Source organism: Culicoides brevitarsis, chromosome 3 (genome assembly GCF_036172545.1).
Source record: "Culicoides brevitarsis isolate CSIRO-B50_1 chromosome 3, AGI_CSIRO_Cbre_v1, whole genome shotgun sequence".
Lineage (NCBI taxonomy): Eukaryota > Metazoa > Arthropoda > Insecta > Diptera > Ceratopogonidae > Culicoides > Culicoides brevitarsis.
Window position 1 is genome coordinate 33,985,889 of NC_087087.1, and position 23,985 is coordinate 34,009,873.

The following is a 23,985-nucleotide window of genomic DNA, read 5'->3' on the forward strand; positions in this document are numbered from 1 at the left end:
AATCAAGCTTTGATTATTTTATTAAATATTTAAAAATTATTTTATTTAATTTTTTTTTATTTTTAAATTTTTATTCAATTTTTTTATTTTTAAAAATAATTTTTTTTATTATTTTGAATATTTAAAAAATAATGTTTTTAAAAAATATATTTAAAAAAAAATAAAAAAATATTAATAATTTTTTTAGATTTAAAGTCATATTTGAAGAAAAATATTTCATCATTAAAAAAATTAAAATCATTAAATAAAAAATTCTTTATGTGCGAAATTCATTGCATAAATTTATTCTAATTATTCAAAATTTTTCTGAAAAAAAATCTTTACAAAAAAAAATTTTTTTGGATTGTCGCAAAGTTGGATTTATTTTATTTTACAAATTATTCATTAACTTTAACATATCAGTCTAATGTTATTTATAAAATTATTTATTTTTTCTCTCATTCAATATTTCACGTTAAAAGACTCAAAATTTACCTTAAAAAAAAATTCTATCTAAGAAAAGTTCATTCCCCTGCCCGGCGTGGGTCTCTTCTTAAACCGCGGAAATATTTCCGCCGCATCTTCATCGTCATTCGTGATTGTCTCCGGCGTGACAATGTAAATTTTCTCCTTTGTTATCGGAGAAATCGTCAGTTGCGCTTTCTTCCATTGTTCATTGCGATACGAGTAGCTGGAATAGGCTTTGGCTTGTTTGAAGGAGGACTTGAGGCGATCAAGAAGCACCGAATCGACATCGGCGAAAGTTGGTCGATGTCTCGATTTTTGCTGTGTCGACGAGGGTGTCGTCGTCGAAAAGTAATTTTGTGGCGTTACGACAGTAATTTTCGGAAGCAAAGTACTTTCCGTGATGTACTCCACGGGAATTGGTTTGGTATATTTGACCATTTCCAGCGTCGTGGCTGAACCGGGAATTTCGTTAGTTTCGGCAAACTGCTCCTCGGTCCATTTGTTGATGTTTTCCTGGAATGTCACAAAGTCAAATGGCACACTTTCGATTTTGGTCGTCGTTGAAGGGGGTTTTTCGGTTGTCGTCGTCGAGATTTTTGTCGTCATCGTCGTCGATGGAGTCGTTTTTGCAGTTGTCGTCGTCGTTGTACTTGTTGTTGTTGTAATTTCTTCAGTAGTTGTCGTCGTTGGAACCTCCGTTGTCGTCTCGATAGCTTCTTCAGTCGTCATTTCCGTCGTTGTTCCTTCCGTCGTGTCAATTCTTTCGATTTTTTCCTTGTTCAAAAGTTCCTTAATTGACGAAGCCAGAAATTTCGCAATGAATTTCGTCGTTTTTATCGTCGAAGGCGGGGTTGGAGCTGTCGCCGTTACTATCGCACTCTCTTGTGTGTCATGCAAATCTTGGTCTAAACTCCTTTGCGGTGCCCATTCCGAAAATTCTGATGCCGAATCAGTCCCTTGTTGATTTCGCAAGTTCTTTGCTCTGAATGGTTGGGGTCTCTGTTGGGTCGTATACGGGATAATATACCTCAGGGGCTTCACTTCTTTGACTTTTTCTTGTGTAATGATCGAATTTTGCGTGTTTTGACTGTTATTTGTCTCATTATTGTGATACGAAACAATTATCGGGAGCACATTTGTCTCACTTTTGTTGAAATGCATGATGGGAGTGTCCAAAATGCTCGGTTGGCGAGTCGGATCTAAAATGTTTTCGGTTAATTTCCCGCGATAAATGTTCGAAAGTGTTGAAATTTCAACCGGACGAGAGGTAGAAGTTGAAAATTGATAAAAATTCGCTTGAGAAGTCGTCTTAAAGTTGTCGTAATTGTCTTCGATGGTCGTATGTTGAAATTCAAGCACGGGCAAACTCTCGTGAATTTCGACATTTGGTGAATTTTGTGCCGTAGCTACGTTCGGAGAGGTAAATGGCGTCAAAATCGGCGGCATTCTCACATTTAAGCCTTCAATGTACTTCGTCCCATTCGAAAATGTGGGAATAAATGACCCACTATTTGGCGCATTTCGATAAGGATCTTGTAAAAATGGTTTTGCTTCATGCAACGGAGGTATGGGGGTCATACTGAGATTCGGCAACGGGATTGGAGCATAAGGTCTGTTCTCATTTTCGATCGGAAGCACTTGTCGCGGAGGTAGATATTCGGGAGATGTGACACCTCGAAACGGTTCTTGATTCCTAAAAGGACGCTGCGTCGTTGTAAAAGTAAATTTTTCGAAATCTAAAGGTCTTGAGGTTGTTGATGGTCCAAAAAATGACGGAGTTGAGAACGAAATCGATGTTATTGATGTCGAATGGAACGAATTTTGCGACTGATATGATGATGTCGGAGTCGGAGGTTGATACGAAATCACTGAACTTGGCGGCAAATATTGATTTGTCGTCGGCGGAAGAGTTGATGCCAAAAATTTTATAGGCGGTAATGGTCGATTTAGGTCGTTTGGGGTTTGTGGCGTATTTTTCGGGAATATTGGGACCTAAATAAAAAATTAAATTTAAAAATTTAACAAAAAAAAAGTTAAAAATCTTACCCATGGAATTTTGTTACACGGACTGCATGAAGGGTCGTCAACTGCATTTTTGTCTGAATGGAAAGGTTTTGCCGGTTTTTGATAATTTATAATTTTTTCACTTGGAGCGGCGATAATTTTATCTCGTGGAGGTTCATAACTTCGACCGAAAGAGAACATCCAATTTGTGAGACGGTTGAAGAATGAAGGAGGCTCTTCGATGTTTTGATGCGAAGATGATGGTCCGGGAATCGCTCTCGAAGATGCCACGGGAGGAGGAACGAGATAATCTACGGGAGTGTCATCGAAAGGCGTACTCAATGCTGGCAGAATAAGGCACAGTGAGAAGAAAAGAAGCCAATTCTGAAAAAAGAAAAAATAATTATTTTAATAATTAATTAATTATTTATAATTTTATTTATAAAAAATTTTTGAAAATAATTTTTTTTTAACATTAATTAATTTTACATTTAATTTAATTTTTTTAAATTATTTTTTTTATTATTATTATTTTTTTAATTTTATTTTTTTGAAAATAAATAAATTCAAATAGTGACAGAAAATTTTAATAATATAATTTATGAAAACTGAAGACGTTTTTGAATAATTAAAAATAATTGTTCTGTCATTTTAAAAAACAAAATACTAACAATGCTTCAAAATTTCACTTTTCATGAGAAGATGTACTGTTACCCTGAAGCGTCGAAGAGATTTTTCACAGCAACATAGTCATTATCATAAAAACAAATTACAGAGCTCATAAAATATAAGCTTTTGTTTTGATTTTTTTTTAAAAGAATAAATATAATTTTATCTAACAATTTTTTAATTTACCTAAATTTAAAATATTTTGTACCAAAAAAAAATTTTTTTTCTTAAAAATTATGTTTTTGCAAAAAAAAAATCTTTAAAAAAAATAATTTATTATTTAAAAATTAATTAATATTTTTTTTAAATTAATTATTTTAATTTATGAAGTTTTTAAATTTATAATTTTAAAAATCAAAAAAGCAATTTAAAAAAATTAATATTTAAATAAAATAAAAATTTAATAATTATATTTAAAAAAAAATTACAAAAATTAAAATTTTTCGTTAAATAAAAAATTAAATTTTATAAATAAAATAATTAAATTTAAAATAATAAAAAAATTAATATTTAAATAAAAGAAAAAAATTAATAATTTTTTGTATTCAAAAAAGTTTAAAATTAATTTAATTATTTTTTTTTATTTTAATTAAAAAATTTATTTATTATTTAATTTTATTCTAAAACTCAAAAATAAAATTTTATTTTGACAAATTCCTTTAGAAAAGTTTTTTAAATTTATTTAATTACAAAAAAAAAATTAAATGAAAAAACAATACAAAAATTTATTTATTTAATTATTTTTACAAAATCTAAGATGATATTTTACGAGTCTCATTATAATTTATATTTTTTTAATTTTTTTAAATATTTTTCATTTTATTTATTTTTTTGTTTTATGATATAAATATTTTACCTATATATTTAAATAAAAATCATAAAAAAAATTAAACCAAAAAATTTTAATGGTAAAAAAATTAAATTTTCTTGAATAAAAAAATCTGAGTTTAAAAAAAAATATTTTTTTTTAAAAATATTTTTTTTATAAAATTTTTTATTAACTTGAAAAAAAAATCATTTTCGTGACTTACCATTGTAGGATTAATTTATCCGTTACCACAAAAATCTATATTCCAAATAACAAAATTCATATCAACTGGCAACCTTTTTTTTGTGTTAATCCAACTTTTAATTTAATTTATTTATTTTTTTCTATTTTCACTATTTTTGTCTATTTTTTTTTTTTTAATTAAAATTTTTCAAATATTTTTTTTCTTCAATTTCTTATTTTATCAATTTTATCGACGAAACCAGCATTCATCGTCGTGTTGTTGCTGTTTTTGTATTTTTCTGATCATTTCACTTTCGTACACACAAAAATACACAAAATAAAGTCACGAAATTTAATATTATTAAAAGATGTTGCTTGTTGCAATGTAAAATTTATAAGAAAAAAAATAAAAACCGCGCGCCGTAGAGAGCTTCAAATATCACATCCTACGCCAACGAGTGCACAAGACATAATGCGATGAACAATAGTCAACAACATTCCTTCTACATAATAATGACCCATATTCTTCTTCACTTTCCTTTACTTGCCTCGGCGTTCGGTTTGTATGTGCAATATTTGTTTGTTTTGTTTGGATACAGTTCCCATGTTGGCTGCCGTTGATATCAACTTGTTTTCCAACTGCAAAAAGTACAAAAATGTACATGAGCAATTTTTATTTGAATAAATTACATTATTATTAATAAATTTTTTTTTTTTGCATTTAAAACAATATAATAACTTAACATTTGAAAAATTATTCATCATCTTCATCAAATATGGTCTTTATGAATAATTTTTACATGTCTGTTCATTCTTTCATTTTCTTTTCTATTTTAATTTTTTTTTTTTTTTTTTGAATAAAACTCAATGAACTTTGATCATAAAAGGAATTTTCGAGTCCAATCTATTCAAATTTATAAAAAAAAAATTAAAAAAAAAAATCTGACAAGTTCTTTGTGAGATTTTTAAAAGATTTCTTAGAAATCACACATCTTTTGATGTCGAGTCGGTTCATTTTTTCATCCTTTCATTGCTTTCGTCTTCTTTGCTCGGGTTCTAATTACCTTCCTTTTCAATGAATGCATTGTTGTGTTAACCTTGAATAACTCTGAGTCATGTAATAATAATCCTAGGTGTGTCTAATGTGATGATTACCGATCTCGATCCCAAAAATTATTACATAGAAAATTGGTTTGTTATGCATTAATCAAAGTCTTAAATAGCTTACGAAGATTTTTTTGTCTCTCTTTCTTTTTCGAGACATGAAAAAATGAAGATTTTTAGAGCTGATATGATTTTTTTTTGTTTTTGCAGAAGAAATCGATTGTTTTAAGTGCAATTAGATGTAACAAGTATGGATCAGCAGGAGACAGGCTATCAATATGGGATACCTGCGGAGACATGGCGCTTAGAGTGGTAAGACAAAAGATTTAATTGTTGTCTAAAAAATTACTTCTATTGGATTTTTTTATAAAAATTTTTTAAAGTGAATGAAATTTCATAAAATTATTTTTTTTTTGCATTTTTAATTGATTAATTTTGAAACAAAAAGAGTACAAGATTTTAAAGTTTTCTTAAAAATTCTTAAAATTTGTCAAAAAAAAAAAAAATTTTTAAATATTATTTTTTATTAATTTAATATTTTTTTAATAGAAATTCATGAAAAAATAATTTTTTTTTTGTTAAATTTATTTTTTTTTATTTTTCATATTTTAAATTAATTAAATATTTTTTAGGAATTATTCAAAAAAAAAATATTAAAAAAAAAATAAAAAATATTTTAAGTTCAAAAGTGAAAAATTTTTAAATTTTGAGAAGAAAAAAATAAAAATTTAAATAATTATTCATTATTTTCATTTAAAAATAATTCTAATTTAAATATCAAGTCAAGTAAAAATTCAAGACAATTTTTACAACATTTATGTTAAAATTGAATAATTTTTTTTAATAAAAATTCTTTTAAAAATAATTTTAAAATTAAAATTATTAAAAAATAAAAAAAAAATATAAATGAGAGTTTTCAGAAAATTATTTTTTTTTATTTTAAAATATTATTTAAAAAATGAATAAAAAAAATTTGAACAAAAAAAAATATTTTAAAAATTATTATTTTTTATGAATATTAATTAAATATTAATTTGCAAAATTTATAAAAAAAAATTATAAAAAAAATTATTAAAAAAAAATTCTAATAAGAATTTTTATAAATTTAAAAATTAAATTAAAAATATTTAAAAAATATTTAATTAAGTAAAAAATTGTAAAAATAATTCTAATTAAATTAATTTAATAAATTTATTAATTAATAAAAATAATTTTAAAATATTATTTAAATTATTAAATTTAGAAATTATAAAACATTTCAAAAATTTTCCTTAATATATAAATTTTTATTTTATTTTTTATTTTCTAAAATATTTTCAATTAAGCAATTTAAACTAAAACAAGACCTTTTCATACTAAAAAAAATCTAAAAATTAAGCAAAATTTCCCATTTCGTGCCTCAATTCAATTACGAAATTTCTCATAATTGACAATTTTTCGTGTCGCCTAATGTTAAACAACATTATTTATAACTTTTTAAATTATGATCAAATTGTTATGACAATAAAAGCAACATGTCTCTAACATGACATAACAAAATAATTTTCACAAAACAAGAAATATTCGAAAAAATAATATATCGATATTATTAAAAACCAACACAAAACTGCAATACGCAACAAGCGATAACCTGAATACGTGCCTCGAATAAAAGAAAAAAGTCGTAAAAGTCGAAAAATGCGTGGAATCGTCACCTAATCAAGGTAATAATAATAATGAAGTTGACTCCCCTCCGACGCTCTGAAGACCTTTCGCCGCGGCATGGTGCCCTCGAAGGTCGTTTATGAGCCATGAAAGAAAGAAAAGTCGTAAAGATAAAAGAAACTTTGACTTTCTTCCCGCGCCATGCCGCATATCTTCCGAAAATTATTTTATTTTTATTTTTTTTTTTTTAGTTTTACCATGATGATGATATACTTTCGATGATAGCTGTATATTATGTGTAACAACACGCAAAAATATATAAAGTGAACAATTGTGGCATTGTGTTTGGCATGAGAACTTTTGATTTTTTTCATCAAGCCGGAGTGTTAATGTTTCTCAGGGAAAAAGCATCTCTTCGAATAAAAATGATAATTATCGTAAAAATAATAGGTGTTTTCCTTTTGTTGTACTTTTTTATTTTCGTGTGCCTACTAAAATTTTATGTGAAATTGAAAAAAATTGTGTGTAATTATGTACGACCATGAACTTGCGCGCAAAGTCTGAAAGAAAGTGAAACTGGATGAAAACTCTCGGAGTCTTGTCTTGGCGTGTCATTGTTTTCTGTGAATTATTATTCATGTAAATGGCCAAAAAAGTTCCCGTCAGCGTGCATTGACTTCTTCTTCTGATGATTTTTGCGTTATTATCATGGAGATTCTGTAATTTCAGAGACAAAATAATTGAATTTTATTTCAATTGTAAGTGAAGGTAGTTTGAAAGGTGTTTGAATAATTTATTGCCAACTGTTTTATTTTATTTTTACGAAAACAATTATTATTATGAAAATGATGGTAAATGGCTTATTGATCAAGTCTGAAGGGAAAATTTTTGACGTTGTGTAATAAAGACATTTAATTAAATTAAATTAAATTAAGAAAGTCGGAAATTAAATTTAAAAGATTTTTTTATTAAAATTTATTGAAGCATTTTAGGTTTAAAGCTCAAAGTTATTTTTGAACAAATATTTTAATTTATTTGTAAAAATTTATTTTAATTTATTTTTAAAAAATTATTTTAATTTATTTTTAGCTTCATAATTATTTATTTTAATCAATTTTTGACAAATTTTAAGCTTAAGAAGATAAAAAATTAAAAAAAAAATATAAAAAAAAATTAAAAACAATATTAAAAAATATTTTAAGTCCAAAAGTAAAAAAAATTCTTAAAAATTTTTAGAAGAAAAAATTTAAAATATTTTTTGATTTAAAAATGATTTTACTTTAAAGGACAGGTCAAATAAAAATTCAAGACAATTTTTTTTACATGTTAAAAGTGAATACTTTTTTTAATGAACAATTAATTTAATTAAAAAATATGAAAAAAAAAAATAATTTAGATTTTGTGTAAAAACAAAAAAATATAAAAAAAATAATTTTAAATAATAATAAAAAAAAATATATAAATGAGAATTTTCAGAAAATTTATTTTTTTTAATTTTAAAAAATATTTAAATTACTCAAGCTCAAATTTATTTAAAAAAAAATTTTTTGAATTAATTTTTAGCTTCATCATTATTTATTTTAATCAATTTTTAATAAATTTCGAGCTTAAAAACGACCATATTTTGTTTTTTTTTTTTATTTTTTTACGTTTTTTTTTTCAATTTTTAAATTGAGAAATCAGAAAGACATCCAAAGCACTTTTGCATAATTTTTGATCATTTTTAAGCTAAACACGTAAAAAATCGCTTCTGCTAATTCAATTTTTAAATATTTTGAGACGTCAACTCACAGCACATCACCAAAATTTTTCTGTGCTTCGAAGAAAATCTTTAAAAAATGACTGAAGTAGAAATCCCCTTAAAGCTTCAACTGGGTCCTCGCCCTGACGTCACCTACCCCGTCATTGTCACATATTGCGGAAATTGCGGTTTGCCCGTCGAATACTGCGAATTCTATCCGGAATATGCCAAGTGCAAAGTTTGGTTGGAGAAAAATCTCCCGAATGAATTTGAAAAGCTGCAACTCGATGGCGCAGCAACTTCTTCCGGCGCAGGAGCTGATGGCGAAGGCGACGACGACAAAAAACGACAAAAACGCGGCGGCAAAGGAATCATCAAGACGAAGAAAAAGGACGATCTCCCGAAGAAATTGTGTCTGTCTCGTGCTCCGAGAGGCAAGAAAAAGTCCGTAACAGTCGTGGTTGGGCTGGGATCCTTCGGAATTGATTTAAAAGTAGCGGCGAAATATTTCGGAAGCAAATTCGCATGCGGAGCTTCCGTAACGGGAGACGACGAAATTGTCATCCAAGGCGACGTCAAAGACGACTTGTTCGATGTGATTCCGGAAAAATGGCCCGAAATCGACGAAGACTTCATCGAAGATCTGGGAGATCAGAAACGCTAAAAAATTTTGTAAAAAATTAAAAAAAAATAAAAAAATCGAATTTTTATTCAAAACATTCCCCCTGAGTCCGATTCTGTTGCAATTGCTGTCAAACTCAATTAACGTCAAAATCATGACGAACGAAAAAACATCAAGCCAAGAGAGAAACAGACAAAAAAACGACTAAAGGACCAAGAAAAAAGTTTTTTCTACCTTTTGGAAGACTTGATTATCGGCATGGACAAGAAGACTGACGTCAGCAAAGGTAAATCTCGCGGAAAAGCAACTTTTGGCATCGAAACTCATTAAAACATGTCTTTTTCAGACAAAGAAAATTCATCCTTGAGTTTGGTTTTTGTGCTGATTGGAATTTTTTCATTAAGTATCGTAGGCTTAATTTACGTTTACAGCAAATTTCCGCATATTGATGAGTAAGCAAATGATAAAATTTAATTTTAAAAATTTTTTTTAGCTGAAATTTCGTTAAAAATTAAATTTTTTATCGTATCTGAGCGACCTTGACCAAATTATTACGAAATTTTATCTTTTTTAGATCCGAAAAGCAGTTTATAAAAATCCCCTTTAACTTGGAGGATGCCAAAAATCTGGGACGCGTTCTTGACAAGTACAAAGAGCAACATTTTACCGAAGTAATTTTAGGAATAATTCTAGTCTACATTTTCCTGCAAACTTTTGCCATTCCGGGATCGTTATTCCTCTCGATTTTAAGTGGATTTTTGTTTGATTTTTTGACGGCAATTACGCTAATTTGTTGTTGCTCGGCACTTGGAGCGACTTTTTGCTATACTGTCTCGCAATTCCTTGGGAAACGACTAGTCTTGCATTATTTCCCTGATCGCATCGCTGAATGGTCGAAGAAAATTGAGAAACATAAAAGTGATTTATTTAGGTAAAAATTTTAAAAAAATTATTTTTTATGAATTTTTAATGAAATTATTGATTTTTTTGCAGTTACATGTTATTCTTAAGAATGACGCCACTCTTGCCAAATTGGTTTATTAACCTGACAGCACCCGTTTTGGGAGTTCCATTATCGCCATTTGTGTTTGGAACGTTTTTCGGTAAGAAAAAAATTAATTTTTAAAAATTTCATTAAAAATTAATTTTAAAAAATTTCATTAAAAGTTAATTTTTAAAAAATTTCATTAAAAATTAATTTTTAAAAAATTTCATTAAAAATTAATTTTTAAAAAATTTCATTTAAAATTAATTTTTAAAAATTTCATTAAAATTAATTTTTAAAAAATTTCATTAAAAATTTTTTTCAGGTGTTGCTCCGCCATCATTCATCGCAGTCCAAGCTGGAAAGACGCTGTACAAAATGACGAGCTCAAGCGATGCTTTCTCGTTCCAATCGACTGTGATATTGTCAGTTCTATCCGTGCTGTCACTCTCGCCCGTCATCTTCAAGAAGTATTTCAAATCCAAAGTGGACTAAATACAGCTAATTTGTATGAAAAGTACACAAAAAAACGCAAACCTCGACACCGATTTTTAGTTAGAAAAATTAAATCTTTTATTTTAATTTAAAATAATTCAGCAATAAATAGTAAAATTCAAGAATTGACTTTGGTTTTGATTTTTTCTCGGTAATTTTAAATAATTTTTGTCTTCGATGGGCTCAGCAATAAGATCCAACATACGAAATTGACAATTTTGACTGATAATTTGGTACGGAAATTGCATCGTAAAACCACCAATTATAGAAAACTGAAAAGAAATTAATAAAAAAAAATTAATTTTATCAAAAATTAAATAAAGGTCATTAAAAATATGACAAATATTTCCGATTTTATTGATTTTTTGAGAAAATTTTAAAAAAATAAATAAAAAGTTGAATTTTTTTTAAATTTGTTACATTAGTGAACTTTAATTTAAAGAAATTATAAAAATTTATGATTTTTGTGAAAAAAAAATTTAAAGTAAAAATTTTATTTAAAAAAAAAAATATTTAAATTTTTTATATATTTTTTTAAAAAGTAGGTATCGAATTTAAATTTTATTTAAAAAATTTATTTTAATTTTTTAAATATTTTTTTTTTTAAAAAAGTATCGAAGATTCAATATTTCATTAAATATTTTTAAAAAAATTCTTTAAAAATTATTTTAAAAAAATCGGAAAAATTTTTAATATTTGTAATGACCTAAAAAATGAAAAAAAAAACAAAAATTCAAATACTCACGAATATTTTTCTCAGATAAATTAATCGTCAGCTTCTTACAAACGTCGAGACACTTTGAATTTGGCGTCAAAACAACTTTTCGAGATCCAATAATTTGATAAATGAACGACATATCGCAATCTCCATCGGGAATTTTGTACGCAGGCCAATCCCGAGTATCAAAAGTAAGAAATCTCGTGATGCTGATGCTCATTTCTTTGGGTAACTTCTTCGGGCGAGGCAAAACTTTTCTTAAAAGTCGCGCACAATTCATCGTATTGCATTTCCTAAAATAAAATTCATGAAAAAATAAATTTTTAAAGAATTCATTAAAAACTATTTTTTAAAAAATTAAATTAAAAAATAATTTTTAAAAAAATTAAATTAAAAAATAATTTTTAAAAAAATTTCATTTAAAAATAAATTTTTTTAAAAAATTTCATTAAAATTATTTTTTGAAAAATTTCATTAAAAAAATAATTTTTAGGCCAAAAATCTTACCAAATACTGTGATTTTGCTTGTCATTCGTGTTATTATAAAAAGTCAGAAACGTTTGAGCCAAAGACTGAGCAGAAACCGAACTTTCTCGCATCTTCATTACTTGCGAATGGATGTCTTGGAGAGAAATTTCCTCAGAATCCATCTAAAAAAATTTTTTTTTATAAATTTTAGTTCAAAAAAAATTTTAAAACTCACATTCAGCAAAAACGGAAAATTATTATAAACATTTATCAAATGAGCTTGACTCGTCAAATCCATAATATTGATATGTTGACATCCGGTGCAGTCAATTTGGTTCGTTTGGAAGTACGGATTGCTCACGAGACAAGTTTCTTCGTACAAATTCGCCATTTGAGGAAAGACCACAAGTAATGGAATAGCAATTTTCCGTAAAACTCGCATAAATGGATAAATAAAGGTCTGAATTGTGCGAATAAACCACGCCTGACCCTCACTTTTGTACGATTGCAGCACGAGAAGCAGGAAAATTAACAGCAGGAACTTGAAAAATGTTCTTTTGTGATGTCTGAAGAACCGGGAGATGAATTTGCTGCTGATTTTGTAGTAAACCAAGCATTTGTAGGTCCAATAGGAATGCTTGTAATGGAATTGTTGAAGGACATATTGCTTGAAAGTCGCTCTAAAATGAAAATTTGTTTGAGAAATTGAAAATTTTTAAGGAAAATTTTATTTTTTACCCGTTAATGTTACTTCTTTTAGCTGCTTTTTCCAATTTTTTCATGTTTCTGACGTATTTTTGAAGAGCTTCTTCTTTGCTCATGTTACTGAAGTCGAGATCGATGGAGTCTTCCATTTTATTTTTGAAATTTTTGAGAAAAATTTAATTTTTTATGTTTGCATTGTTTATTTACATTGATTTTTTTTAGTCCATAGATGCCATTCGATGTACGAGAGCAGCTGTTTGTCATTTAAAACGTCAAAAATATCAAAACAAAGCAGCGTGGTACAGACTGGAGCTAAAAAATAATTAAAAAATAAAGTTTTTAAGGAATTTTGTTAAAAAATGACAACAGTTGATGGAGTTTTGGAGTATTACGGATGCAATTTCTTCAAACAACGCCTGATTTTGTCAATTTTGAGTGGAAAACCGATCAGAATCAAAAATATTCGACCCGCCGGGAAAGGTTTACAAGAATTTGAGGTAATTTTTTTTACATTTTTAACTTATTTCCATGTAAAAGTTGAATTTTTGTCTTTTAGGTGTCCCTAATTCGCTTAGTAGATAAAATCACGAATGGAACAACGATCGAAATAAGTTCAAACGGGACAGAAATTTATTTTTCCCCCGGATTTTTGGAAGGAGGGCCTGTACAACACGAATGTAATGTTCAACGCGGGATTGGTTACTACCTCGAATTGCTCGTTGCTGTGGGTCCTTTTTGCAAAAATCCTCTAAAAGCTGTTCTCAATGGAGTTACGAACAGTAGCGAGTCTGTCAGTGTTGACACGATCAAAAGTTCAACTCTAAAAGTTTTAAAGCGATTTTTGATCGTCGATGAGGGTCTTGACATCATGATAAACAAACGTGGATTGATGCCTTTGGGCGGCGGTGAAGTTTTTTTCAAGTGTCCCGTGAAAAATAATTTCAAAGCGATTCAAGTGATGAATTTTGGGAAAGTAAAACGCATTCGTGGCATCGTTTACAGCTGCAAAGTCCCGTCTTCCGTGATGAATCGCACTGTTGAAGCAGCAAAAGGCGTCTTGCTCAACTTCATTCCCGACATTTACATTTATACAGATCAAAATAAGGGAAAATCCTCGGGAAAAAGCCCGGGATACGGCATTCAACTCACCGCAGAGACAAATAACGACGTTTTTTATTCCGCCGAAGGAGTTTCCCAAACACTTTCGGACACAAACAAAAATCCGACAGTCCCGGAGGATTTGGGCATCAGCACCGCTCACAAATTGATCGAAGAAATTTTCCGCGGAGGTTGCGTCGATTCGTCGTGTCAATGGATCGTAACGCTTTTCATGGCCTTGAGTCAAAAGGATGTCAGTAAATACGTGACGGGCATGCTGTCGGAATATACGGTAGCGATGTTGCAACATTTGAAGGAATTTTTCGATGTAACGTTCAAAATTGATTATCACAAGGACGATGATGAGATGGATGACGATGAGGAAGAAAATGATGAAAATAGTTCGCCAAAAGTTAGTTTGACTTGCGTTGGGATCGGATACAAAAATACGAATAAACGAATCACTTAAACACATTCGTCTTATTTATTAAGTTAGCTGCGATAGTATATTTTTATAAGTTAACAAGTTTTTTTTTTACTAAAATTCTTTATAACAAAGTCGTTTTTTTTTGCTTTTATCGAAGATTTTTATGTGATTTTGTGAGAAAAATTTAATTTTTTTCGAAAAAAATATTTAAAAAAATAAAAACTTAAGAGACTTAAGCTTAAACTTAAGAAAAAAAAATCTTAAGTTGTTCAAAATTAATTAATAAATTTTTAAAAATTTTTTGACTTAAGTTCATGATTAAGTCAAAAAAAAATTTTTTTTATAAAATATTTTTAATTTTTTTCATTAAAATTAAAACTTTTTCTAATTTTCTTTTAATTTTAATTACAAAAAAAATTATTAATTTTTTTTTAATTTTTTACAAATTAAATTATTTTTAAGTTGTCTTAATTCTTCTTAAGTTGACTTAAGTCTTCTTAAGTTGAATAAACTTAACTTAAGTTTATTATTTTAATTTTTTTTTAAGTAAAAGTTAAAATTTTTATGACTTTTTTAACAAAAAATAATATTTTCAAAAAAAAATTGCTTCAAAAAATTAAAAAATTTAACTCCATGAATATTTTGTCATAAAAAATTAATTTTTTTTTAATTTTTTGAAGTAAATTTTTTTCTTAAAATAAAATTTTTAATAAAAATTTGTCTTAAAAGATGAAAATTTGAAATCTTTTTTTCATAAAAAATTAAAATTAAAAAAAAAATTTAAATTAAAAAAAATTATTTTTTCTCACAAAATCACAAAAAAATCTTTAAACTAAATTATTAGAGCTATATGAGAGTTAGGAAAGAGAGAGCTATGCTTACGATTTTGTGCTACCTAAAAAGTTTTTTACTCTCTATACGTTTAATGCGATTATGAATTATTTTTTTTTAAATTGTTCGTTTTTTGATTCTAAAAATGTTTGGCTATTAATCGATGAGATCGATTTTTCGGTAAGAAGATTGACTTTAGACATCGATAATTGTTTCCTTTTTGAGGTCCGTTAAGTGTGTGGTCTTTAATTTTTCCTGCATTTGTGTCAACATGTCCTGCATTCGTCGAATTTCCTCGTCCTTTTGGAGCAACAAACGATCCGTTTCGGTGATACTTTCGCTTTGGGATGAGATTGAGTCACGTTTAAGCTTGCCACGTTCTTGTCGGAGGCCTTGTTGGGCGATTTGGGAGATGCATTGCGCTCGGAAGTTTTCGTAATGAACGTCTCTGAAGATTTTTTAAAAGGAAAAATTATTTTTTTAACAATTTTTGGGATGAAAAAAGTGACTTACTGTGTGGTATCCTTCAAATCTTGCATGTGAGTCGAAATTAACATTGTGCGTAATTTACAAAAATCACTGTGAGCGGGATTTTCAACGTCAACGACGCCCCTAAAATGAAAAAAATTAAATCAATTAAAATTTTTAATAAAAAAAAAATTAAATTAATTTAAAATTTTTAATAAAAAAAAATTAAATTAATTAAAATTTTTAAGAAAAATTAAAATTTTTAAGAAAAAAAATTGAATTAATTAAAATTATTAAGAAAAAAATTAAATTAATTAAAATTTTTAATAAAAAAATTAAATTAATTAAAATTTTTAATAAAAAAAATTAAATTAATTAAAATTTTTAAAAAAAAATTAAATTAATTAAAATTTTAAATAAAAAAAAAAATTAAATTATTAAAATTTAAAAAAAAAATTTTTAAAATTTTAATAAAAAAATTAAATTAATTAAAATTTTTAATAAAAAAAAACTAAATTAATTAAAATTTAAAAAAAAAATTTTTACCATGGATATTGCCTTCCCCGAACTTTTTTGCCTGCAATATCCAAAATTGTGTTGCTACCAACGACTGCAAACGGTACTGATGCCTTCAATTCCTCATCTTGCCGCTTAAATTCCTCATCTTCATCGGAGTCACAATCCGGAAATTGGTAAGTTTGAATTCCATTCGCCTCCAAATCATTCAAAATATTTTCCTTCAAGACTTTTAGTTCGTTTTGCGTGAGCGTATCTGCTTTGGCGATGACAACCACAATATTCACTTTGCGATGCAAACGTCTCATGAGCTCCAAATCCATTTGGCGCAAACTATGCCCGTATGGCGGGACAAAATACAAACAGCAATGAACTCGATTATCTTGAATATTCCGACGATTTAATCCGCTTTCATCGGCGAAATATTGACGATATTGCTCATCGATGTATGCCGTACAGACCTAAAATTGGAAAAATTTTAATTAAGAAAAAATTAAAAAAAAATTTTTTACCTTCCAACTCTCCTCCGCATTAATGGCGTCACCAAATCCAGGAGTATCCACAATTGACAGTCGCAATTTTACGCCTTTTTCCTCGACATCGAGCGTTTTCTTCTCAACTTTTGTCGTTTTTTCGACCCGATCTTCGACATTTGGGATTACGCGATTTTTGTACAAGTCCGTCAAGAACAAACTATTTATCAAAGTACTTTTGCCCAAGCCTGTTTCGCCAACAACCATCAGGGTAAACTGAAATCCACGCTTTACGGATTTCCGGTAATGCTGCTCAGGTAACGTTGCGAACCCGATGGAGTAATCACGATCTAAACAAAAACAAAAATAATTTTTGGGGTGGTGTCAAAAGCAATAACAAAAGCGAAAAATTGAGTTTTTTCATACCTGCCATGATTTTGATGGGTTTTTACCGAATTTCAGGCCTAATAGAGTTTCTGATGAAATTTTTTCTCGTAATTTTGTATTAAAAAAATTTATTTTTTAATATTTTTGGGAAAAATAAGTTTCCCTGATGTTTTTCCTTGTATAGTTCAGGACAATGGCGTCTCTCTTGTTATCATTTTTCCTGATGGCTATCGCGCATGCGCGAATATAAGGAGGGTCAAATTCGTATGAATGAAATTGTCACCCCTCTAAATGAATAAAATTAATAAAATTCCGATTTATTTCGTTTTGTCACGATAATTAACACAATTCGAACAAAAAAAAATCTAAATAAACAAAGAAAGTAAATTTAGTCACTCATTCATATGTTTATGGGCTACTCATCGCATCTTCAATGGCTATACGAAGAAGTAGGTACCTAACATACATAACAAAAAATACTAACGTTGGCTTTCAATGTTAAGGTGTTATTCAGTTTCTTTTCTTCTTTCACGTTGAACGGTTCAAAAAATTACAAAAAATAAAAAAAAACTTCGGTTTTAGAATTTTAGAATTTCCGTGATCGATTGTGATAAGAAAAGAGGTAAGTTTTAAAGAAAAACGAGTTTTCTTAAAAAAAATTCAAAAATTGAAGAATTAAGTGGGCTAAACAAGTTTATTTACGCACGAGTAGTGACTAAAAAAATACAATTTTGTGTATTTATCGATGATAACGGTAAACATAAGAAGCAGAAAAAAAGCGTTCATGAAAGAAATTCACACGTATTTAAAAAAAAAAAATAAAAAGAACTAACTGTACAAGTGTCATATTTTCACGTAAGACGAGAAGAAGAAGAAAAATGCGGAGTCGCGCGTGTGTGTGCTGCTACACACATGACATTGAGAAGTATTCAAGGAAAAGAAAGATCAATTCTTTTGAGAGGTCAGGGTTAATATGTTTACTGCATAAATACACGACGACGGCATCTCTGTGGAAGAGTGCAAAAAAAATGTTACGTGAGTGTTCGCCAAGAACAAAAAGAAAAGAAACTTTTTATTTTATGACAATGGAATTCGTGGAGTGCCAATGTTTATTTTCAATTTGTTTACTAACGAGTATTCATCATCTCTCTATGTTGGCACGGTGACATAGAATAAATTTCCGGTTTAATTTGCATAAAATGCGAAATTTTTGGCTGAAAATTGTCATTGACTTTGATTCTTATTACAAAATACTATTTTTGAATACAAACTAAAAAAATATATCAAAAGCTTTCTTTTTAATACCCAATTGCGTTGATTTCTTGGAAGTGATAAATTTCTGGAAATAACCGAATGACGAAAAAAACAAAGATTTATATAAAAATGCAAATGAAATTACACGGAAAACCTTAATAGCTTAATGCGTTTGAGTCGATGAATCTGAAAGTAACAACTAACTAAATAAAAAATTGCAATTTAATGCAACCACAAATCACACCCATGATATTGAAAAAAAGTTGAAACTTTCGTTGATTTTTTTTAATGATCGATGAGAGCGCATTTTGTCTAAACTTAAAAGTATTTTTAAAAAATTGATAAAAAAAAATGATTTTAGTATTAATTTATATTCATAGAGCAATTTCAAAGTTAATTGCGAATTGATAAATAAAATTTCAAAGTTAAAATTTATTTAATGCACTTGTTCTCATTGAACCCAAAAGTCATAGAAATCAAGTTCTACCAATTTGTCGTTACGCTATATTTTCATTTTCACATAACTTTCTCAAGTAGTATAATTGTTCATTGTATTTGACCGCTGAATCAATGCTATCATTGATTGTTTTAAGTTTAGCTTCACCGCTAAACACCTTTACTTCTTTAAGGAAATTTTGAATGTAGTTTTAGTTGTTGTCTTCGGTCATCTTGATGCTGCTGCTCTGCTGCTTGAGATAAAATGTTAGTTATCTTTGTTAGTTTTTTCGCAAGGAAACGCGTAACATCCAAGTCAGGTATGTCATCAAAATTGGAAATGAGATGAGATTGTAAGAATTTTTAACTAAAAATTTGAATGTAGTTTTCTTTGTTTTCTTCCATATACTTTTTGATCTAATATAAAACATAAAAATATGTCATGAAAAGATTTTCGATCTTTGCTTGAGCTTAAGACTTTATAACTCCAATACTATTTCTTTTGATAGACCGAAATCGGACAATTTATTATTGTAGAATTTTCGTAGGTTATACTCATTTGAAAGTTTTCGCCAATTTCCATTAAGGCCTTTAACACATTTAATTGAACAAATAACTATCAAGGAACGCTTAAGAACGTTTGGATGAAACTTTACTGCAACTGTCGTTCGTTTTCTTCGTGAGTCAGTTGTCAATTGCTCTTTCTCAGGGTTCATGATCCAGATCGTCTTTTTTGTCAAATTGTTAAGTAAGCTGCTTGATGAAATAAGTTTCTTCTATTTAGGTATCACTAAAATATTTCCTTCCATTTCTTAAGTTCTCATCATCAACTGCAAAATAATATATTTATATATAATTTTTTTTAAGGCACAGACAGACATCGCTTTTCAAGTCGAAAACGCATAATTTTTTTTTTTAGAGAAATTCTCTAAATAGTTACCTGATACTAAAAATATAAACATAGTGTATTATAAATGATATTCGATGAGTGTTGACTAAATAATAATCATACATTAAAAATCGAAGAAAAAATTACTTTCATCTTTTTTTTTCGAACGTATCATTAAACGCGTTGTTAGACGAGTTTTTATTTTTACAAGTACTCGATAAATAGGGTATTAGAGCAAACAAGCACATATACTATGCAAGTTAGTACTTTTTAAAAACTGGTACCGGATATCTGTACTTTTGTTGACAAACAACACTTTTTCTCTCATCCATGTTTTTTTTTTGGATTAAAACTTAATTTCCAGTTTTCATTTTCACAGAGTCGCAAAATGGCTTGCAGCAATATCGTGTCTGCGTTAACACTTGTGCTCTTCGTAGCGGTTTCATGTAACGGCATTGCATTTGAAGGTCATCGCCGATACAGTCCTGATGGCAATGGTCTTGACTTTGTGTATCACACGCACGAGGATATGACGACCTTTCTAAGGTAAAACCTTGTCTTTCGATAGAATTTTGTTTTGTACGAGTTGACCTAATTTCTTTCGTGTTTGTGTTCGTGCGTGTAGAACGATCACTGCCCGATATCCCAACTTGACAGCGTTGTATAGCATCGGCAAATCCGTGCAGAATCGCGATTTGTGGGTACTTGTCGTGTCCTCGTCGCCATACGAACACATGATTGGCAAGCCTGATGTCAAGTATATTGGCGGTATTCATGGAAATGAGCCTGTTGGAAAGGAACTTTTGTTACATTTGATTGAAGTGAGTTTTAAATTTCTTTAATTTTTACGTCTTAATAAAAAAAATGATTTTTTGTCAGTACCTTGTATCAAGTTATGACACCGATCAATACATTAGATGGCTCTTGGATAACACTCGAATTCATATTTTGCCGGTAAGTTTTTTTTTCTTTTAAAAAATTTAATTCAAAAAAAAATTTTTTTTTTAAAATATTAAAAAAATAAATATTTAAAAAAATATTTAAAAAAAAAATTTAAAATTTAAAAAAAAAATTAAAAATTAAAAAAAAAAATTAAAATTTAAAAAAAAATTAAAAATTTAAAAAAAAATATTTTAAAAAATTTAAAAAAAAATAATTTGAAAAAATTCGTAAAAATCTTAAAATTTTAAAAATATTAAAATTTAAAAATTTTTAAAAGATTAAAAAAAATTTTTAAAATTTAAATTAAAAAAAAAATTAAATAATTAAATTTTAATTAAAAAAAAAATTTTTAAAAAAATTTTATTTAAAAAAATTAAATTTAATTTTTTTAAATTTAATTTTTTTTAAATAAAAAATTTTAAAATATTTAAAAAATTTTCAATTTAATTAAAATTTTAACTTAAAAAAAAAATTTTTTAAAATTTTAAAAAAAAAAAAAATTTATTTTTTTTTTAATTTTAAAAAAATTACCTCTTTTTAGTCCTTAAATCCCGATGGATATGCCATTGCCAAAGAAGGAGTTTGTGATGGCGTCAATGGAAGAGCAAATTCCAAAGGATTCGACTTGAATCGTAATTTCCCGGATTATTTCAAGCAAAATCCCAAAAAGCCTCAACCTGAAACGATCGCCATCAAGGAATGGATTCAAAAAATCCAATTTGTTCTTAGCGGTTCATTACATGGCGGAGCCTTGGTTGCGAGCTATCCTTATGATAACACACCAAACTCAAGTAAGTTTTGCTTAAAATTCGTTAAAAAACTAACAATTACTAACAAAATTCAATTTAAAACTTTTAAATCGAAGAAATATGTCGATCCCAAGTTTTGTGTCAGTGTAAGTTTCTGCAAAGAAATTCACAAAATTAACAATTTTTCTTAATTTTTATGAAAAATTTTTAATAAAAACTTAACTTTTTTTTAGTATTCCAAAGTTATCCATCAACCGCAAGTCTCACGCCTGACGACGATGTCTTTAAGCATCTTTCTTCCGTTTACGCTGACAACCATTCCAAGATGTCGCGCGGCGTTTCGTGCAAACAATCGTCTCCCGTCTTCAAAAATGGCATCACAAACGGCGCCAAATGGTATCCTTTGACCGGCGGCATGCAAGATTACAACTACATCTGGTTCGGTTGCATGGAAGTCACTCTCGAGATCAGTTGTTGCAAATTCCCGCCAGCTCATGAACTCGCCAAATATTGGGAAGACAATCATTTGAGCTTGATTAAATTTTTGGCGGAAGTTCATCGCGGCGTTCAAGGTTTTGTCACAGACACCAATGGATATCCCGTGGAAAAAGCCTTGTTGAAAGTCAAGGGACGTGATGTTGGATTCCAAACTACGCGTTACGGAGAGTTTTGGAGGTCAGTTTTAATTTTTAAAAAATATAAAAAATAATTTTTGATAAATTTTTATTTTTTTTTAGAATTTTATTGCCCGGAACTTACAAATTGGAAGTCTTTGCCGATGGATATTTGCCGAAAGAAGTCGATTTTGTTGTGGTTGAACAACATCCAACACAACTTAACATCACAATAACGCCTGGACAGGTAAAGGGAAAGATTAAGATACCAACTCCAGCTAGCCAAACACAATAAAAGAAAATATTAGAGTTAAAAAATATTCGAGAATCAACGAATTTTTGTCCATTTAGAAAAAAATTAGAGAAACAAATTAACAAATTTTAATAATTAGCGAATTTTTCAGTGCAATCATCTTCATGTTAAATTATTTTAAATTTTAATTTTTAAAAAATAATTTATTAAATCAAATTAAAATTTAAAATAATTTATTTTTTTAATTTAAAGAAAATATTTTAAATTATTTTTTTAAATTTATTTTTAATTTAATTTTTTATTTAAATTTTTTTTAATTTTATTTTTTTTTTAAATTTTAGTTTAATTTTTAACTTCTTTTAATTTTTTTTTTAAAAGATAAAAAAAAATAGAAAAAAAAAAAAAATTTCAAAATAATTTTTTTTAAATATTTTTTTAATATTTTTTGTATAAATTTTTTTTAATTTAATTTTTTTAAAATTTTTTAAAAAAATCTAATTTAATTTTTTTAATTATTTTTTTTTTTAATTTTTTAAATTTTTTTTCTGAAAATATTTTTTTTTTAAATTTTTTTTTTTAAAAAAAATTTAATTAATTTTTTAATTTTTTTTATATATTATTTTAAAATTTAATTTTTTTATTATTTTTTTTTTAATTTTTAAAAAATTATTTTTTTTATTTAATTTAATTTTATTTATTTTATTTAATTTGACTTTTTTTTTAATTTATTTTTTTTTAAATTTTTTTTTCATCTCATCAGCGCAATGATGCACAATACCGTCCATCAGAACAAAAACCTCATTATAGGCCTCCATTAGCACCTGTACCTGACAGAGACGAAGGAATTCTTTCTTCACTCTCAAATGGTTTTAACAGTTTTGTCAGTAACGTTTTTGGATAATAATAAAAAAAGAGCAAATATTTTGATTAAAAATAAAATTAATTATAGCTTAATATTATAAATAAAATTCCTAAATTTAGCAAAAAATGAAAAAAATATAATTTATGAATTAAACAAAAAAAAAAGTGAAATTTTATTCAAATATTTAAATTTTTTACGCTTCGTTGATTTTTTAAAAAATTTTTTCACTCACTTGTTGCTCCCCTTTCCTTTAAACATCTGACTTGACAAACAAATAAGTCACATGTTCGTCGTTTCCATGGCAACTGTTGACCAAACAATTCAGTTTCTGTCAATTTTTAGTATTTTTTTAGAAGTTAGAAGTTAGTTTGCGTGAAAAAATGGACGAATTCATGGAAAGATTGATGTTAAGTCGAAGAAATTCGGGCGATAGCTTATGGTCGTCGTATTGCAGCAAAGATAAGGGATCCGTAAAATTAATTTCTCGCAATGGAATTAACACACAAGCAACGAAACCGGCTTTGACTAAAGCAAATATCGTCGAGATGCTTCGTTTTTCCGATAAAAACACTTCTGAAGACAATTTTGGGCGAAAACATGAAGAACCGAAACTCAGTAGTCATCTTTTGAATGAAGGAAATATCGATCTCGGGGAGCTTACAAGACCAAAAAGTTCAGATAAAGTGTCGCAATTGAAGTTAAGTCCTCAAAAAAAGCCTCCGACAGCGAATTTTCCTCCGGGAGAAATTTATCTCGACGAACCGCAAGAAGATGAAGTCGAAAAAAACTCCGACGACGACACAGAAACTCAATATCGAGACACGCCGCATCGATTAAATCGCCCAATACCGATCCTCATTCCCACACTTGATCTTGACATTTCCGAAATGGAGTCTCCGCAACGACCAAAACACAAATCACCCGAGAAAAAAGTCGAAGAAAAGCCTCCGACGCCAATTCCAGAAGCTCCTCCGAAAAATCCTTACTTTGAAATCGCGCCAAAACTCAACGAATTACGGGAAAAAATAATTTTCAGCTTAGAAGACATCAAATCCGCCCTTCTTCCGTGCAATCAAATCATCGAAACGGATGAAATTGAAATTGTCAAGCAGAAAAAAAGGTCTTTGGGCTTCGCAATGCGCTTTTCTCGGAATCATCTTTACCAAATAAGTCGCCTTATCGACGAAATTCGCT

At 27.9% G+C, this 23,985-nt stretch overlaps 7 protein-coding genes across 8 annotated transcripts; 4 read left to right on the top strand and 3 right to left on the bottom strand.

Moving 5' to 3' along the window:
• Window positions 1-492: 492 nt before the first annotated feature.
• Window positions 493-4,717, bottom strand: LOC134835545 (mucin-2-like). The gene is made up of 3 exons (XM_063850425.1): window positions 4,709-4,717; window positions 2,494-2,835; window positions 493-2,439 (listed from the first exon to the last, which is right to left on the bottom strand). Exons 1-3 carry the CDS (start codon window positions 4,715-4,717, stop codon window positions 493-495), a joined length of 2,298 nt encoding a protein of 765 aa, XP_063706495.1.
• A 3,923-nt stretch (window positions 4,718-8,640) lies between these two features.
• Window positions 8,641-9,321, top strand: LOC134833984 (density-regulated protein homolog). Its single transcript, XM_063848493.1, has one exon. The coding sequence runs from the start codon at window positions 8,698-8,700 to the stop codon at window positions 9,262-9,264; it is 567 nt and encodes a 188-aa protein (XP_063704563.1). The 5' UTR covers window positions 8,641-8,697; the 3' UTR covers window positions 9,265-9,321.
• Window positions 9,322-9,355: 34 nt separating this feature from the next.
• LOC134833983 (transmembrane protein 41 homolog) lies at window positions 9,356-10,821 on the top strand. Its single transcript, XM_063848492.1, has 5 exons — window positions 9,356-9,508; window positions 9,569-9,674; window positions 9,797-10,153; window positions 10,216-10,325; window positions 10,533-10,821. The coding sequence occupies exons 1-5, from the start codon at window positions 9,481-9,483 to the stop codon at window positions 10,700-10,702; spliced, it is 771 nt and encodes a 256-aa protein (XP_063704562.1). The 5' UTR covers window positions 9,356-9,480; the 3' UTR covers window positions 10,703-10,821.
• LOC134833982 (uncharacterized) lies at window positions 10,765-12,806 on the bottom strand. Its single transcript, XM_063848491.1, has 5 exons — window positions 12,627-12,806; window positions 12,124-12,568; window positions 11,928-12,070; window positions 11,448-11,713; window positions 10,765-10,974 (listed from the first exon to the last, which is right to left on the bottom strand). Exons 1-5 carry the CDS (start codon window positions 12,740-12,742, stop codon window positions 10,886-10,888), a joined length of 1,059 nt encoding a protein of 352 aa, XP_063704561.1. The 5' UTR covers window positions 12,743-12,806; the 3' UTR covers window positions 10,765-10,885.
• A 68-nt stretch (window positions 12,807-12,874) lies between these two features.
• LOC134833887 (probable RNA 3'-terminal phosphate cyclase-like protein) lies at window positions 12,875-14,315 on the top strand. The gene is made up of 2 exons (XM_063848371.1): window positions 12,875-13,090; window positions 13,150-14,315. The coding sequence occupies exons 1-2, from the start codon at window positions 12,953-12,955 to the stop codon at window positions 14,158-14,160; spliced, it is 1,149 nt and encodes a 382-aa protein (XP_063704441.1). The 5' UTR covers window positions 12,875-12,952; the 3' UTR covers window positions 14,161-14,315.
• A 530-nt stretch (window positions 14,316-14,845) lies between these two features.
• Window positions 14,846-16,965, bottom strand: LOC134836016 (septin-4). Its single transcript, XM_063851127.1, has 5 exons — window positions 16,833-16,965; window positions 16,446-16,756; window positions 15,964-16,394; window positions 15,463-15,561; window positions 14,846-15,397 (listed from the first exon to the last, which is right to left on the bottom strand). The coding sequence occupies exons 1-5, from the start codon at window positions 16,837-16,839 to the stop codon at window positions 15,145-15,147; spliced, it is 1,101 nt and encodes a 366-aa protein (XP_063707197.1). The 5' UTR covers window positions 16,840-16,965; the 3' UTR covers window positions 14,846-15,144.
• Window positions 16,966-17,324: 359 nt separating this feature from the next.
• Window positions 17,325-22,905, top strand: LOC134834105 (carboxypeptidase M). Of its 2 annotated transcripts, XM_063848651.1 has the most exons (9): window positions 17,325-17,415; window positions 19,751-19,917; window positions 19,997-20,192; window positions 20,251-20,325; window positions 20,855-21,104; window positions 21,179-21,208; window positions 21,296-21,737; window positions 21,800-21,923; window positions 22,690-22,905. In XM_063848651.1, exons 2-9 carry the CDS (start codon window positions 19,760-19,762, stop codon window positions 22,828-22,830), a joined length of 1,416 nt encoding a protein of 471 aa, XP_063704721.1. In that variant the 5' UTR covers window positions 17,325-17,415; window positions 19,751-19,759; the 3' UTR covers window positions 22,831-22,905. The 2 variants fall into 2 exon arrangements, with proteins under 2 accessions (XP_063704721.1, XP_063704722.1); XM_063848652.1 differs by lacking the exon at window positions 21,179-21,208.
• The last annotated feature ends 1,080 nt before the right edge of the window (window positions 22,906-23,985 follow it).

Bases quoted from the DNA above. Each gene is read 5' to 3' on its own strand.
- LOC134835545 (XM_063850425.1), bottom strand. The intron at 2,440-2,493 runs GTAAGATTTTTA...TTTTTTATTTAG, and splicing joins CGTGTAACAAAATTCCATGG to GTCCCAATATTCCCGAAAAA.
- LOC134833984 (XM_063848493.1), top strand. From the start codon at position 8,698: ATGACTGAAGTAGAAATCCCCTTAAAGCTTCAACTGGGTCCTCGCCCT.
- LOC134833983 (XM_063848492.1), top strand. From the start codon at position 9,481: ATGGACAAGAAGACTGACGTCAGCAAAG. The intron at 9,675-9,796 runs GTAAGCAAATGA...TATCTTTTTTAG, and splicing joins AAATTTCCGCATATTGATGA to ATCCGAAAAGCAGTTTATAA. The intron at 10,326-10,532 runs GTAAGAAAAAAA...AATTTTTTTCAG, and splicing joins TGTGTTTGGAACGTTTTTCG to GTGTTGCTCCGCCATCATTC.
- LOC134833982 (XM_063848491.1), bottom strand. From the start codon at position 12,742: ATGGAAGACTCCATCGATCTCGACTTCAGTAACATGAGCAAAGAAGAA. The intron at 12,071-12,123 runs GTGAGTTTTAAA...AAATTTTTTTAG, and splicing joins ATTTTCCGTTTTTGCTGAAT to ATGGATTCTGAGGAAATTTC. The intron at 10,975-11,447 runs GTGAGTATTTGA...ATTTCTTTTCAG, and splicing joins TTTATCTGAGAAAAATATTC to TTTTCTATAATTGGTGGTTT.
- LOC134833887 (XM_063848371.1), top strand. From the start codon at position 12,953: ATGACAACAGTTGATGGAGTTTTGGAGTATTACGGATGCAATTTCTTC. The intron at 13,091-13,149 runs GTAATTTTTTTT...TTTGTCTTTTAG, and splicing joins AAGGTTTACAAGAATTTGAG to GTGTCCCTAATTCGCTTAGT.
- LOC134836016 (XM_063851127.1), bottom strand. The intron at 16,395-16,445 runs GTAAAAAATTTT...TTCCAATTTTAG, and splicing joins ATGCGGAGGAGAGTTGGAAG to GTCTGTACGGCATACATCGA. The intron at 15,562-15,963 runs GTAAAAATTTTT...TTTTCATTTTAG, and splicing joins CGGGGAAGGCAATATCCATG to GGGCGTCGTTGACGTTGAAA.
- LOC134834105 (XM_063848651.1), top strand. From the start codon at position 19,760: ATGGCTTGCAGCAATATCGTGTCTGCGTTAACACTTGTGCTCTTCGTA. The intron at 20,193-20,250 runs GTGAGTTTTAAA...ATTTTTTGTCAG, and splicing joins TTTTGTTACATTTGATTGAA to TACCTTGTATCAAGTTATGA. The intron at 21,209-21,295 runs GTAAGTTTCTGC...ACTTTTTTTTAG, and splicing joins ATCCCAAGTTTTGTGTCAGT to TATTCCAAAGTTATCCATCA.